Source organism: Octopus bimaculoides, chromosome 11 (genome assembly GCF_046866305.1).
Source record: "Octopus bimaculoides isolate indiv1 chromosome 11, ASM4686630v1, whole genome shotgun sequence".
NCBI lineage: Eukaryota > Metazoa > Mollusca > Cephalopoda > Octopoda > Octopodidae > Octopus > Octopus bimaculoides.
In genome coordinates, this window is record NC_142938.1 from 56185606 (window position 1) to 56203598 (window position 17993).

A 17993-nucleotide genomic window follows, 5' to 3' on the forward strand; every position below is an offset into this window, starting at 1 on the left:
AGCCTATCATCTCTTGTATTAGTTAAAGATGCTGTTATAAGTCTTGAAGATAATCAGTGCCCCAAAATTTGGATGCATATTATACATGGTATCTTGGACTTTTAAAGTACTCAACATCATCAAAATCATTTTCATACTAATGAATATCTAATGATTTTAGAAGGTTAGATTTCTATAATTACCTAATGAAATCTGCTATGAAATTTAATTTTAAGCTTGATATATATATATATATATTAAAACTGATAAAAAGAATATAGTGAAGCTGTCATGAAGAATGGAAAATCCATCATTTCAGACAAAGTCCTTCAGAGAAAAGGTGACTGGAGAAAAAAATTGAAGAGACACAACAGAGTTTTATATTCTCTAAGTTAAAAAAAAAAACAAAGCGAGCTGCAACTTAGAGAGTATAAAATTCTGCTGTCTTTTAATTTCTTTCCTGTCAACTTCTCCCTGAAGAAGGACTCTGTCCAAAACATTGAATCTTTCCACTCCCCAAGGAAAGTTTACTAAACTCTTCTTATCAATTTTACTATATAATATAAGTCTTACCAATGCAGACCAAGAGCTGTCTTTTTGATGCTTGATCATGTGTATATATATCATTTGTTGACTATATATATGTATATATGATCATGCATACACATACACACACACACATATATGATCATGTATATACATACATGTATATATATATACACACACACACATATGTATGTGTGTGTGTGCACGTGTGTGTGTGTGTGTGTGTGTGTGTGTGTGTGTGTGTGTGTGTGTGTGTGTGTGTGTGTGCACATATATATAAGAACAAACAGACTACTTCGATAAGTTATTTAAGGGAGGAAAGGCAGTTTCCCTGACCTTATCTGGTTCTCCCAGATAGGTGACAGTGATGAGACTGTTGGTCAACATAAAACCCCTACCGGTATATATCTTCAGTAAACACAAGGATAGATACAGAAACAAGGATCCTGTTTGAATATTTGCAACAAAGTGAACTCTATTCAGGGCCTCCAAAGTCTAGGTCTACTACACAATATTATGTCTCATGCATTGTGACAGCGTTTTAAGTTTTAATTTCTAATAAGCTTGTTAATTATTTAACCTGAAGCAATTAGGCAAAACTATTTTTATATGAATTTCCATTTTGAAATATTATCCACATTTTTAAAATTATCTTTTATATATGATGGACTCTCCCATCGAAGACAACATATGAATGTTCAGCTTTTGCCGAATGACCTGCAACAAATGATTTGTTTATAGCGATCAAATACTCGTACCACACATTAGTTCACTTTCTCCATCAAATCGATGTTGTCTGAACAGTGGCATAGTGTACCATGTGTCAGGTATCAAAGTGATCACAGAGCAATGTAAGATGAAGTGTTTTGTTCAAAAACACAATGCGCCACCTGGTCAAAGAATTGAAATCACAATCGCTAGATTGTGAATGCAACACCCTAACCAATAAGTCATGCACCCTCGATATATATATGATAATAGCCATTACTCATGACTTTGATCAGTCAAGTTTGTCTTGGGACTAAATAATAGCATCACGTATATTACAAAGTAGGCAATTAATTGCTTTTCCATTCCATTTTCTTACCTTCCATAGTCCATAAAATACTCATGAAATCTTGCAGTACTTCTAAAGACTAATAATTCACTGGAAACAAAGTTTTGAAACCAATATATAAGGCTCTAAATTTTATGGTATGTCACAAGAATTAGAATTAAGGGAAGTGCAAAAATAAGCTACTCAACTTGGTAACACTCTATATAGGTATCACATTCAAATATTTCTAGGATTTATGACTAAAAGCACTATAGTCTTTGTCACAATAAAACTGATTTTAAACTGATTTTTCGTTGAATTTATCTTTTTGTCAACTGCTACACTCTCCTAATATTTACAACCAACCAGTTTCTTTTTGTTTTGTTCTTTCTTTTTCTCCCAGTGACATCAAATAAAATAATAATACATCTAAAGTGAGGAAAATATGTAATTCAAACAATGTCTTCTTGTGCTGTTCTTTGCTATTGTATTGAGTTCAAAATAATTAGGAATAAGGAAAAATGTATCAACTACTTTCTGCCTTCTCTCTCTCTCTCTCTCTCTCTCTCTCTCTCATTAGCTACTTCTTTCACTCTAGATGACTTTTTCCCCCATCCTTTCTCTTTCTTTCTTCATCTCTCACTGCCTTCATTTATACTAATTGCTTTGTTCTAAGACAGATTTTAGTTCTCTATTCTAATCTAAGTTTAATGTAGAGTAAATTTAATTTTCTTTTCGTCTTTCTTTTGAAAGGAACAAGAAATGGAAAAACAACAGCTTCTTTCTGAACAATCTCGATTATCAGAACGTGGAGCAGCAGAGATGATCCTACTTTATATCAGTGCAACTAAAGGTAAGTTGGGGGGAAGAATTTTATCATAACAAAATCAATGAAACAAAATATTGATATAAACATTATCATCATCGTCATTTAACATCAATTTTCCATACTGGCATGGGTTGGGCAGTTTGACAGGAGCTGGCAAGCTGAATAGTGGCACCAGGCTCTAATTGTGTGTTTTGGCAAGGTCTCTACAGCTGGGTGCTCTTCCCAATGCCAACCATTCTACAAAGTGTACTGGATGTTTCTTATGTGGCACCAGCATAGGTGCTTTTTTCATGCCCCCCCCCCACATACACACACACGGGATATATTATTTTAAATTTGATTCAGAAAATACAAAACAAGCCTTTAGTTATATACAGCGAAATTGGAAGCCAACAGGGGAGCTTTTACATGGGCACTCAAGTTACTAGAAACCTCTCTCAAAATTACACATAACCATCTTAAATAAAGAAAGGTAGTTGAATTATGTGGTCTTACATACCATTAAAAAAGACAGGATGGCCACATATGAACACCTTGATTATGTCTCACTTGATCAGTGTGGAGCCAAATAACAACAATCGATATATGGAAAAATTATTTTACAAAAATATCCCCAAATTTTTTATTATTTTCAAAGTGAATTGAATTTTGGAAATATGATTCTAAGAGGATTTAGATTTTAATGAAATATTTTAAACTTTAGAGACAACAGTTCTTAAATTTTTACTCAATCATCAATGCACTCTGCTTTTAGTTTCTTCAACACCTGATTTTGATTTTAACCAAATTAAATAATTTAAAACATTGAATACATTTTATCATTTCAGGTGTATATAGCCCGATTGTTGATCACACAATTGAACTTGGTATATCTCTACTGAGAGGAGGTAATATTGACGTACAAAAGGTAAGAACAATGGAAAATTTACTTTAATTTCCAACATTTTGATTTCTTTTATGTAAAAATATAGTTTTTGTATAATGGCAGCATTATAAATGATGTTACCAACCTCAGTTTCTTTACAAGTATCAATTTTAGCAACCCCAGCAGAATTAGAATATGTGTGTGCATGTGTAAGACAGTAAGCTCCTAACACCTGTAAAGTTTCTTTATCTACTAAAGGCTCTCATTCCCTTTGGAGTATAGGCCATTGATAACTTTTCCTCTTTGTACTCTATTCTGAACTGCCTTTTTTGGGCTTTCCTCTCAAGGTCTTGTTGGTTTTGAATTATCATCAATGCTTCTGTAACTTTGTCTTTTCTCTTAGTAGGGGTGTTGGCTCTACACAAACCCATTTTTACCCCTAGGAAGAGGTGGTCCATATTAGTGTGGCCGTTGTCCTTTGACCTGCCTAGCATGAGAGGCCCTATCAGGAGCTTGTACTTCACTGACATAGCTCTCAGAGTCATTGAGGTACACAAGCCACCATACTGCAATAAGGAATGGACATTATAGTTGACCTGCAAAGTATATAATCATGTTATTTGTCTTTCCTATGGCTATCAGCCTAATTAATTAACTAATATTATAATGAGTCACCTTTGAATTATTGTCAAATTTATGCGGAAGTTAATTATTCAGAAATAAAATGTTCTCACTTTCTCCCTATATCCACTTTAAAGTAGAGAAAAGAAACATAATCTGTTATCTAAAATTTATTTCAGATAGATTTATTTCATCTGACAATATGTCAATTGATATTTTCTCTGTCTTAAATATCATTTTCCATTAACTTTTATTGTTTCATATTTTTCAGAGAATGCTAAAACATCTCAAAGACAAAAAAGATGTTGGGTTTTTTACATCAGTGGCTGGACTTATGCAGCAATGCAGGTATAACAACAGCTCTTTGTTATTGATGACATCAAATGATATTGTTAATCCCCATATTTAATTGTACATAAGCTGTTCCCCTAATTTAGTGTTAAATTGCTCTTTCCTTCACAGTTTTAGTTTTGCCCATGTATAAGATGCATCCCATTTTCCAATTATAATCAAATAATATAAGACAAAGGCTGTGAGCTGGCAGAATCCTCCTCCTCATCATCATCATTATTTAACATCCATTTTTCATGCAGTAAGTCCAGGAGTTGTACTAGGTTCTATAGTCTGTTTTGACATAGTTTCTACAGCTGGATGCCCTTCCTAATGCTAACCACTTTGCAAAGTGTACAGGGTGTTTTTTACACAGCACCATCAGACAAAGTGCATAGTGGTATTTCTCCTGGCTTTTTTACATTTTGAGTTCATAAAATAGTGTAACTTATAACACAAGTAAATACAATAATTTCAAATAATATCCAATAAAGTACAAGATCACTTTTTTCCTAAAAAGGAGAGTTGCATATTTCAACATGTTACCAATGTTTACTTTATTAGTGTTAAGTAGTGAAATGATGTAGAGATTAACAGTTGGGTGTAAGTAAGGCCTACTGAATTACACATCTATTGAACTTTCTTAATGGCAACAATTAATGACAAAAGCAGCAAGCTGACAGAATCATCATCATCATCATCTTCATCTTCATCTTTCAACCATTTTTCATTCCAACGTGGGCTGGACTGTTTAACAGGAACTGGCAATGCTAGGAGTTGCACCAGGTTCCATGGTCTGTTTTGACATGGTTTCTTCAGCTGGACACCCTTCCCAACACCAACCACTTTAGAGAGTGTACTGGGTGCTTTCTTCACAGTATTGTCAGATAAAATGCATAGTGGTATTTTCTCCTGGATTTTTTTACATTTTGAGTTCAAATCCAGTTGAAGTCAACTTTATCTTTCATCCCTTCAGGATCAACATAAAGTACCAGTTAAGTACTGGCGTGAATGTAATCAGCTTGCCCGCTTCTGGCAAAATTGTTGTCCTTTGAACCCTACAGCAGACCAGCGTCCCATTCAGGGGTAATGTTGGGATCTCAGTTACCATGGAAACCTGGTAACCAATCATATGAACCCTAAGACTCAAAGAAAAAAGGAAGCACTAAGTGACAACAGCTGGACAAAAATAATCCTTTCTACTATAGGTACAAGGCTTGAAATTTTGAGGAAGTGAGGCTAGTCGATTACATCGCCCCCAGTGGTCAAATGGTATTTAATTTATCGACCCTGAAAGGATGAAAGACAAAGTCAACTTCAGGAGAATTTGAACTCAGAAGGTGGCGATAGACAAAATGCCACTAAGCATTTTTCCAGCAGTAATGCTTCTACCAGCTTCGACAAACACAATGTAGAAGTTATTTGAGTAATAGAAAGAATATAAAAATTAATCCATAGAAAAATTATTATTTCTAAAGCTCTCAACAAGAGACATTCAGTAACATTACTCTAAAGTAAAAATTATTTGCCAACACAATGTGGCAATCCTGGTTACTGTTATTTAACCCCAGAAAACATCATCTCCCCAGGAAACATATTTTCAAACAGGGGAGTTTAGCATCCCCACTCTGTGCTGAATAGGGGTGCTGAACTCCCCTTTTTGAAAATATAAGGACATAGATGTGTGTTGTATAGCCAGCTGGAGACGATGATTCCTGAGGCTAAATAACAGAAACATTCATCCCAACCGGGACTGCCGCATTATGTTGGCAAACAATCTTCACTTTAAAAACCTTTTCAGAAGTTTTATCCCATATTTTTTGTATTTCTTTTTTAGTGTGCTTGACCTGGATGCTTTTGAACGTTGTAACAAAGCTGAGGGACTTGGAATGAGTACTGACACTGGACCTGGGGAGAAAAACTTACATGATGCAGAATTCACCTGCAAACTATTCCGCTTCTTACAATTGCTTTGTGAGGGTCACAATCTTGGTAAGTCTGTATTACCAAATATTCAAAGACATTTTATTATTGAAAATAATTTACAATTTGTTTCGTTTTGGGTTTGTTTGGGATTTTATGTTTATATTTTGTTTCTTTTTTTTTATTGGTAGGTAATTTTTTTACTTAATCCTTAATCATTTATCATTTATTTTTTTACTTATTACAATCATTAGACTGTGACACCTTGAAGGGTTTTTAGTCAAATGAATCGACCTCAGTACTTTTTATTTTTTGAAGTCCGGTATTTATTTTGCCAAACTGCTAAGTTACAGGGATGGAAACACACCAACACTAGTTGTCAAATAGTGGTGGAGGACAAACATAAACACAAACACTCACATACAGACAGATATTTATATATAACAGACACAGAAGTCTGGTGTAGTCTTCTACCGGGCTGGCTCCTATCAAAGCATCCAACTCATGGAAGGTGGACGTTAAACAATAATGAGTGAAGACCTCAAGCAGCTTGTTTTTTACCATCTCAGTTGAGCAATTAGGACACAAGAATACTTTAATACATGTTGAATAGGCATCTACAATTACAAGTATGTTACTGATGTTTGGAACATATGCCCAGTCTATATGCTCACATTCCCAAGGCCCAGGAATAGACCATGAATTATTTGCCTTTACTAAATTTTACCTAACTCTCTGTCAACTATCACAAGATTTGACAAACTTCTCCACCAAGTAAGCCAGCCCAGGCCGCCAAACACAGAGTTGTGCCTTCTTAATTGTTTGTTGAATGTCCATGTGTGTCATATATTTTAGCTAATACTGCAGCTCTATAAGATGCTGAAATAAACAGACAAGTTTTATGATATATTAAGCCACTTTCGTATGTTAGAAAATCCTTCTCTTTAACAAATGCACATCCCAGATTCGAGACCGATCTCCAATTTTGCTGTAAAATTCTTTCCTTTATTTCGTTATATAATGCATTTGCATCTAATTGTTTTCGGATGCCTTCCATCATTATGGGATCAATGTTCTGCCACTGTTGCATTTGTCTAAATGCGAAGCAAAGAAAATTATATCATCATCATTAGTCTCATTATACCTTAATCAAGAGAAGGTATCAACATGCAGAATACTTTTACCTGGAACATGCTTAATGACAAAATCATACTGTGATAGAATCAAACACCACCTGGCTATTTTTTTTTGCAAAGTACATCAAGATACATCTAAATCCTTCGCGAACAGGGTTTTTAAAGGCTGGTGATCTGTTTCCAAATAAAACTGCTTTCCTAGAAGGAAATGCTACAGTCTATCTATGCACCATACCACTGCATAAGCACCTCTCTCTATGTTTGACCAATTTCATTGTGCTTGGCTAAAGGTGTAGCTTATGAATGCCACTGTGTGTCCTTCCTGGGATAACACCCCAGCTACTACAATCAAGGATGCATCTACAGTGAGAGTGTTTATCTTCTCCATTGAGTATGGTTGCAAAACTGGAGCCTCCAAAAGATGAGTGATAAGCATACAGAAGGCCTTATCCTGCTCTTTACCCCACTTAAATTCTTTAGATCTAGCTGATAAGAGTGGTTCTACTTTTTCAGCATATGCCGGGACAAATCTTCTGTAGTAATTTGTCAGACCCAATATTTTGTCAAAAGCTGCCTTCAATTTTGGTACTTGTATGTCCTTTAGTTTTGCTACCAATTCCTGAGATGGAGAAATACCTTCTTCAGATATGTTCCTTCCAGGAAAGTCAAATTTCTTCTTCTGGAGAATGATTTTTCTTTGTTAATGGAAACTGCACCTTGGTTAGCCTTACAACTACCACATTTTCTCTGCTCGTCAATTTTGCTTCACTACTAACATAGATATACCCTGACTCCTTTGATGCCTTTTAGTAGAGTTTCCATGCAGTTCTGAAATATGCCATTCGAAGTCTGTTATAGACTTTTGAAGTCAGGTAGAGACCATTGGTTGTATTAATAGCACAAAGCTACCTGGCTTCCTCCACTAAAGATATTTGCCAATGCACATGCTTTAAATTAAGAGTGGAGAAAAATTTCACACCTGACATACCAGAGAAGATAGTGTCAATTGATGGTATGGGAAAAGAATAGGCGTCAATATGTGCATTTAAATGAGCCTTATAATCGACACACATGTGAAGAGATGCATCTTTTTTCCTCAGCAATATGAGAGGTGAGGCACATTTGACTCCAGAGTAATCTGACAGTGTGATGATACCCATCATTTCCAACCTCTTTAACTCATCTTTCACTTCTTTTCCCAAACGTACTGGAACGCCTCTCACTGAACTCATTACACCATATCTTGCATCAGAGCAGTTAACTCGAGCCACAAAACCTTTAACCACCTTCTTGACTTAAATATCTAACTAAGCAATCTCAATAAAAACCACTTTTATCTTTTTCTCTACAGAATTCCAAAATTATCTCAGAACACAAGCAGGAAACAATACAACAGTGAATATTATCATTTGCACTGTGGATTACCTTCTTCGTTTACAAGTAACTATTTTGTTTATTCTGTTATTTTCATTTTCTAATTCATGTTTCTTAAGTTTTCAGAACTTATAATTAATCAGCTGGTAATTTGATCATCTAATTATTAAATAGAAAAAGTAAAAAATTTTTTTTAAAAGTAAGAAATAAAAGAAGCAGTAAAAAATTAATAATAATGACACTAAAGCAATGTTACCCAAACTATTTTCCCCCAGGTCCCACTATAGCTTTCCAGAAAAATGTATGCCCCACCGGTGAAATCTCTTTAAAAAAATATCCACTCTAGGGCATTAGAATAGCACTATACTGTAGCAAAGAGTCTTCACGCAGTGTACTTGGTTGGAGGGATTGGTTTGGCTAGGCTGTGTATAGGTGTATTATGTTTGTTGTGAAAATTTTAAATTTGAATACTATTCTGTTTACATATACTTTTGAAATATAAAGGACACATTTTCATAGAAATTCTACTAAAATAATTTCACTTCCCTTTCAAGGAATCTATTATGGACTTCTACTGGCATTATTCTGGTAAAGATTTAATTGATCCTGCCGGAAAGGCTAACTTTTGCCGAGCCATCATGGTAGCTAAATATGTGTTCAGATCACTCACTGAGTATATTCAGGTAAGAACATATAGAATTAACCACTTTCTTAAATTCCATTTTCACTCAATTCCAGATGTATCAAATCATATTTACACTAAACTAACATTCATTGAAGATTTCATTGACAAGCATTTTCAGAGCAAGTGTGTGTGAGCGTGTGTGTGTGTGTGTGTGTGTGTGTGTGTGTGTGTGTGTGTGTGTTTTTGGAGATTGCTGGAGTAAGATATGAAAGCCTATTATAAATGCAATATGAAGAAGTATTAGTTGAGAACCATCATACATTTGCATTGGTAATTCTCTTGAATATAACATTGATATTTGTGCCTAAACATTATATACACACGTAAATAGGACATGCTTTTGTTTATTTGAAATTTCATTGTGAAATTCCTCTTTTGCATTTTCTCTTTTAATTCATAACAGGGTCCATGTGCCCAAAACCAATTGGCTTTAGCCCACAGCAGATTGTGGGATGCTGTTGGTGGGTTTCTTTATATATTTGCCCAAATGCAAGACAAATTATCAAAAGTGAGTACATTTGAGATTTTATTTTTTTTCTCCTTTTAATTTTATCTTAGTCGTTTGGTTGTGGAGGCATGTGCCTTAGTGGTTACAGTGTTGCACTCATGATCGTAAGAGTGTGGTTTTGATTCTTGGACCAGGCAATGCTTTGTGTTCTTGAGCAAAACATTTCATTTAACATTGCTCCAGCTGGAAAAAATGAATATTACCTGTGACAGACTGGTGTGCAATCCAGTGGGAAGTATATATACCACAGAATCCAGGAAACTGGCTTTGTGAGCCTAAATAATTCAAAAAGGAACTTTATCCCTTTTTTAGTGGTTTGGTTCTTTTTTCCCCTGCTTTCACTGATTTCCATAACTTTCTGTCACCATCTGATTTCATTATTATGAATTTGAATTGGAAACTTGAGTCACAGGGAATCTTTCATTTACTGATTACACAACCATGAACACCACCCCTATGGGTGTGTTTCAGTTACTCTCTTGATAGAGCTTAGTGATCCTAACCGTTGATCTTCTAGGATTCCTACTCTCAGCATCAATGAAAGAAGCATTGTTGGCTCAGTTGAACTCTTCTGCTACCTCTTCACAATCTGTCATACTGCTGACCCATGATTTCACTGTATCCCTGGCAGGGTGACTGAACAGGTGCTATGCCTTGCCAAAGGGCAGCCCATAAATATGCAGGGCACTGTCATCACTTCATGAGGTATTTTCAAATACCTGCATATCAAAAGATTAATTATCCTGTTTGATGGTATAAAAGACACACAGGTATATTAGACACTCTTCAATTCCAACAGCACACATTCAGAAAAAAAGTTGTTAGTGCATTAAGGTTTATAAATATTTAAAGCAAATTAGCAGCACATTCCAAAACATTATTGTGTATAAAAAGTAAGTTACTATTGTGAGATCAGGTTTGGTAGAAGAGACCATCTGCATTAAAATTAGCCTATAGTAGGGAATATCAAGGACAAAATGAACTTATGAAAGACCCAACTTGGTATATAGTGCCCAGATAATTTTTTTTCTTTTTGATACTTTTTTTTTAAATGTGTGTATCTTATATGCCATCAAATATGGTACCATTGTCTTCAATTAACTGAATTTTTCTAAATCTATATTTCTCTAAATTAAATTTGAACCATATCTATGAATTTGTAAATATATATTGTTATTGTGAAACTATCAGAATAAATATCATTGACACAATTTTGTTTTGTTGTAATTTTATCAAGGATTTTGAGCAATTGGAGTTATTGCGTGAATTCATGAACTTACAAAAAGAAATGATGATCATGCTTCTTTCAATGCTTGAAGGTATGGAACTTGATTTCATTAATGTTTTTTATCTTTAGCATTAAAGTAAAACAACAATATCTACAAGAATTTTACTATTAGTTAAAAATACCTAATATGTCATCATCTCTAATATTATAAAATAACTTAAAATGAAATTTGAGGTAATATAACAGGCTAGAAATATTAATAGAATTTTAAATATTAATTGTAAATTATATTTTGTTCCAGGTAATGTTATGCATGGACCAATTGGTAAACAAATGGTAGACACACTTGTCGAATCTTCTGGAAATGTGGAGGTAAGATAATGGTTAATTTTTTAAATACATTAGTCCCTGTTATATCAAATACATTAAAAAAATGTTCCAGTTTAGAATTCCATTTGGCTCAAACATATTCACTGTAAAACCGGAATTAGTTAACAATTTTATAAATTTTTACCAAATATATCCACAAGCTCACACACATTTATACACGTGTGTGTGTATGTGTGTATAACACACTGCTTTCAGTTTCACTCTACCAAATCCACTTATAAGATTTTGGGAAGTGTGAGGCTGCTAGAGAAGATACTTGCCCAAGATGCTGTACAGTAGGACTAAGCATGAAACAATGTGGTTGCAAAGCAAATTTCTTAATCACATAGTCAAGGGTTCTTTATAGTTATCTAAAAATATCATTTAAGTGATATTACCATGGTTCTCAGAGTTCTCAATGGTTCTCAGAGTTCTGCTATTGAAGCCGTTGATCTCTTTGCCAAAGTCTTTGAGAAGGGCCACATTTGTGCTCCATAGATCATTCTACCAAGGCTTTCCTTTCATTTGATGCATCAGCTGCAGGCTGGAAGAGACCACATGGTAGGCCTTGCACCAGATAGCTGGACATGATTAGGGAAGATCTCCAGAGGCTCAATGTCACCTTGAGGATGCAGAGGAGCTAACACAGGGCTACCAGTGGTAGAGACCTGGTCAATTCTACACTTGATAACACTTCTGGGACCACAAACTTGAGATGAGCTCAGCCACATTAAGCAAGAGCATGAATCAAGCAAGCATTTAAGTGATGGATCATAGTGTGGCATTATACTGCACCACATAACTTTTAATAGAAAGTGCAAGTAGGTATTAAGATAGCTTTAAACTAGTGATCTCTATCAAGATGAAACAAATGATCCTTAAAATATGCAAATAACAATATTATTTTATGCCTATGTCATTATTTGAGAAAATTTAATAACTCATACTGGAATCTATTTCGAATTATTAAATATGCATCTTACCTTTTCTTGTATTTTTCAGATGATTCTAAAGTTCTTTGATATTTTCTTGAAAATGAAAAATATTACATCATCAGAATCATTCTTGGTAAAATTATATTTTCTTTTTATTCAGTTAGATATTTTACAGAATTATTTATGTGCAGGTGTGTCTTTGCATGTGTGTGTGTGTGTGTGTGTGTGTGTGTATAGACACACACATATATATATATATTTATTTATATATATTTCTTTGTATATATGAAACTTTAATTAAATACAGTTATACCCATATATATATATATATATATATATATATATATATATATATATATATATATATATATATATATATATATAAATTTACTTATGTATGTACCTATATGCACATATATAAATGTCTGTGAATATATATATATATATATATATATATATATATATATATATATATACATATACATACACCTGTGTATGTATATCTGTGTGTATATATTTTATATTTGCAAATATATATATATATTTGCATATGTATTTATTTGTACATGTGTATATATGTATGTACATTTATATACATATATGAATATACATACATACACAAATATATACTAGCATATATGTATATATATATGAGTAAATATATATGTATGCATACATATATATATATAGAGAGAGAGAGAGACACACACACACACACACATGTATATAAATATACATGGGTGTTGTGTGTGTGTGTGTGTGTGTGTGTGTACAGGTAAAAAAACCATGATATTGATATTCCTGATATATCTCTGGCTATTTCTTTCTTCATTTCTTTCTCATTTGTCACACAGCTTCTCATTTCTCATTCCTCCTATTCTTCTATACATTTAAGTCTCTCACACATATTTTTATTAAGTGTCTGTCTACCACTCTCTCATACATTCCTCACCCTCTCTCTTATTGACTCAACCATACTATCTCCGTAATTAGAGACTGAGCGGTTTTGGTTTGGTGCCACCCATTTGGTGTTGTTGATTCAATGCTGACTACTTTTTTGGTATCAGACATTTCTGTATATGTCTCCACTGCCTTCTCTTCATCCCTCTCTCACTCCCTCTCTCTCTCTTTATGTGTGTGAAGAGAAGCAAAAGTGTTTATGTCAATCATGATCAGTTAATAAATTATAATACCTCTCACTCCCTATCTTGCTCTCTCTTTTTCTCTCTTTTTCTCTCTTTCTCTATTTGTATGAGTATACTTTTGTACATGCATGCATATGCATGTATGTGTGGTTGAGGGTTGTGTTTGCCTCCAGTGCCAAAATTTACTGCCACCAAAGCAGGTTGAATATCCAGTCAGCTGTGCCAAACCGTCAGCATCCAAAACAGCCTTGGCCACTCATTTTATTCCAATAATAAAGGATAACATAGGGTCTCTCCTTATACAATTTTCCCACACCAACATTCTTTATCAGTTTATCTCCTTTTCATCAAAACACATGTATCAAGGAATGGCAGTAGAACTGTCTCGGAGTGGTTGGCGTTAGGAAGGGCATCCAGCTGTAGAAACTCTGCCAAATCAGATCGGAGCCTGGGGTAGTCATCTGGTTCACTAGTCCTCAGTCAAATCGTCCAACCCATGCTAGCATGGAAAGTGGACGTTAAATGATGATGATGATGATGATTTACTATCACCTTTCTTTATTCCAAGCCATCTTTCTGTCTCCTCAATATAATCTTTCATTGATAGCCATCACTCTCTCTCTCTCTCACAATTATCCCTCTCTGATGCTATCACTTACTCTCTCTTACTATTTCATACTATCTCCCATATTTTTGCTATTCTTCATCACTTCACTCTCCTTTTCATTTTACTTCTATTCTTGTCACTCATTATTGACATGGACATCTCTACTCTTTTTTTATATAGGTTTCTCCCCACCATTTCTATTTCTCTTCCTTACACCACCCTGTCTTTATTCTATATGCAACTGCCTATAAATGTATTTCTTTATCAATACTTTCCACCATATCGCTGTCTAGATTCTATCATTCTGTTCACAATCCTTCTAGAAATCAAAATCTCTTTAGATTTACATGAGACAAGGCCACTACTCTAGTGCTGGAGCCACAATGAAATGCATCCAGCAGAGTTAAAATATGTTCTGTGAAGTACCTGGTGAACAAAGGAAGACAACTGAGAGCATTCTTTAGTGTTGCCTAATATATATATATACACACACACATACACACTTATTTATATACAGATACACATGTGTGTGTGTGTGTGTGTGTGTATTTGTAGCTTGTAACAAACAGGAATAATAGAACTCAATACATAGGAATATATATTTCTTTTGTTCTCTTGTAAAGTTACATAAGTAACTCCAGAGCCAAGAGAGTCATGCATTCCACTTACCAAACAAACTTTAAGTTCATGGATTCACTCTTTATAAACAGAGGAATTACAATTTTCTTTTTAGAATGTTCAATCAAAACTCCCCAATAGTAATTTTGATCAAACATCCTGAGAAAAATTATAATTCAATCCTATTTAAAAATGAACACTTGAGATTATTTTCTCTCAAAACATTTTTTTTATGAAACATACATTTATATTTGACTTAAGTAACTGTAAGTCATGTATGATTAAAAATTCAGTCAATTAAAATTTTCTGCTTATAATTTTGCATGTAGAAAAGTAATAAAACATTTCAAAAACTAACCATAACATGTTCAAATATACTGTCGCCACAAATCAATTGCTTTTCCCTTTGCCTAAAACTTTTAAGGCCTCACCTCCCTACAGTTTATGTGTGTGCATGTTGATTTTTTTTTTTTAACATAAATTTAATTCTTTTGACATTATCTTAGATTATAAAAAATTACTTTTGTCTTATCAAGAACAAAGTAAATCTAGTTACTCTTTACCAATAGCAAAAAGCAAGCAATACAACCTGTTTCTACATTAGTCAAAATCTTAGTGTTTTTCTAGTACTTCTACTCTGATAATATTATTGCCAAATTTTTTGGTAGTTAAATATGAGGATATCAAACATCATGTGTCAGCAGAGTAGTATACAAGTGAACAAAAAGGTTCTGAATAAACTGTGAATGTGTGTAGCTTTGAATTTCAAGGAAGTTCAAGGATTTTTTGCTGAGCAAATGTGTTGTTCAAACTCTAAAAATGTATCAGTTTTTAGAATTAGTATGTATTTTTACATATTATAGGAGACAACTAAAAGAGTTGGTGTCAGTAAGGGTATCCATTGTAAAATGCTGCCTCAAAATTTCCTGTTTTATACATAGCAGATGAGAAAAGTAGATATAAAACAATGTTATAATAGAATGAAATTATAATAATAACACATAGCAAAACTGTATCAGTCATATTTTTCATTCAATAAGATCATTTTGTTTCAAGTTTCCTGAGAAAATTCATCTTATGCTTTGATTTTCGAAGATTCTTTCATTTATCTTCAAATACTTTCCCAAAGTTCTGTCTTTCCATTATCATCTGAAGATTGGAAATGACAAACTCAAACTAATAATGAAATATGATACATTTATATGTTGATAGACATACAGGTATTCATATACTTATATATTTATATATGGTCATCATTGTCTTTTAATATACAGCTTTCATGCTGACTTGGGTTTGGATGGATCAACAAAATTTAATAAGATCAGACGACTGCATCATGCTCCAATGTCAATTTTGGCATGGCTTCTACGATTGGATGCCCTTCCTAATGCAAATAATCTGACAAAGTATACTGAGTGCTTTTCTCATGGTACCAGTAGTGAAGATGGCCTTGTAACTTGCAAGGCTAAGAGTTTAAAATGGCCTCTAGAACTGAGGGAGAATTGAAGAGAGAGTGAAAGATGATTCCACATGTGAGGGATGAGGGAGGACAAGAGGAGAGGAACAGATTTATAGTTGTGATAGGATGGTAGTGGGGAGAGTGAAGGGACTTGTAACAGGCAGTATTGAGAAAAAGGGCAGGAAAAGTGATAGGGCAGGCTGTGTAGGAAGTGATCTAAGGTTATCCAACATTATAAAGTGCAAATATGGAGAGAAAGCATACAAAAAGTATATATATATATATATATATATATATAATCAGGGGCATGTGGTGATCTTTCTGGCTGGAGAAGCAATGACCAAAATTTTCTGTCACATAGATATTTGAATCAAATTGGATTGGTACATAATTATTGCAGCTTTTTTTCAACAAATTTTGTTCAAAAAAAACAATAGCAATATTGAACAAAAACATCTTTAAATGACAGTTTGGCCGTCTGCCAAGCAAATGAGAAGCAGTAATTGAAGTAGATGATGAATATGCTCCAGAATAATCATTTAAAGATGTTTTTGTTAAATGTTGTTATTGTTTTTGTTACATGTTGTTATTGTTTTTGTTGAATAAAATTTGTTGAAAAACGTCGCAATAATTATGCCCCAACCCAATATTTTTAAAATTAAAAAAATCACATTTTATATTAAGGGTGTTCTGTAATTTGAAAAATTATAAAATATTAATTGAATAAACACAGAAAACTATGCCATTATCTTTTCACTGTTTTTCTGATGAAAGCAGAATGTCAAATTACTTCCACTTTTCCTATGTAAACATAACAACGTAAGATTATATATATCATAGGTATTGCAAATTGATAGAAACTTAATCTAAGTGTATAAGTATTTATTAACATCTAAAACTATTCATTATCAACTCTTACTAGAAAAAAATTGTCTTTGTGGCATTTTTATCAGAAAAAATGTTTAAAAATTACATCGAAAAGGATGCAATAGCTCATATTGCTTCCCTTACAGGTTTTTTGTGTTGTCTGCCACTGCTTGACGTCTCATGCTAATTCTGACAATAAAAATCTGAAGCCTATGATGTCATGTAGTTTATATTAATTTTACAGAACATTAGAAGAACGATCTTATGAAAAATAAGTAATATAGTTTCAATTTTGCTTCTATAATTTTTAAGGGAAGCCTCCCTTGCTTCCATGGACCACACACTTATGATATATATATGTTTATATATATATATATATATATATATATATATATATATATATATATACATGTATATACATATATATATAGCCTTAGGCTGACCAAAGCCCTGGTAGACAGAAACTGAAAGAAGCCCATCATGTGTGTGTGTGTGCTTATGTGTGTTGGTCTGTGTTTGTGTGCCCCCCCCCCCACACACACACACACCACCATCACTTGACAACCGATGCTGGTGTATTTATGACCCTGTAACTTAGTGACTCGACTAAAGATACCGATAGAATAAATACTAGGCTTACAAAGAATAAATTCTGGGGTCGACTTCTATGACTAAAATCCTTTAAGGTGGTGTTCTAGCATGGCTGCAGTCAAATGACTGAAACAAGTAAAAGAATAAAAGAATATCTATCTACACACACTAATCCCTCATCATATCGCAGTTCACCTATAACGGTTTATTATTTAAGCTTACGTCAATTCCTCCATAGTGTTGTTTTGCATTTATAATTAAATATATACAAATTATAAAAATAATTAAAGAAATGTACAGTACTGTTTCTACTTCACAGATTTTCACCTATAGCAGGGAGTT

At 33.6% G+C, this 17993-nt stretch overlaps 1 protein-coding gene across 50 annotated transcripts in view; it reads left to right on the forward strand.

Annotated features, from left to right (window-relative positions):
- Window positions 1-17993, forward strand: part of LOC106881762 (ryanodine receptor) — a 385182-nt gene that overhangs the window by 321455 nt on the left and 45734 nt on the right. For all 50 annotated transcript variants that reach the window (XM_089360088.1, XM_014932251.3, XM_014932252.3 and 47 more), the window contains 10 exons: window positions 2315-2414; window positions 3218-3297; window positions 4148-4224; window positions 6044-6198; window positions 8617-8705; window positions 9194-9322; window positions 9728-9832; window positions 11070-11151; window positions 11362-11432; window positions 12432-12497. In XM_089360088.1, the coding sequence (XP_089216214.1) occupies window positions 2315-2414; window positions 3218-3297; window positions 4148-4224; window positions 6044-6198; window positions 8617-8705; window positions 9194-9322; window positions 9728-9832; window positions 11070-11151; window positions 11362-11432; window positions 12432-12497 (954 nt within the window). The remainder of the gene's footprint in view (window positions 1-2314; window positions 2415-3217; window positions 3298-4147; window positions 4225-6043; window positions 6199-8616; window positions 8706-9193; window positions 9323-9727; window positions 9833-11069; window positions 11152-11361; window positions 11433-12431; window positions 12498-17993) is intronic.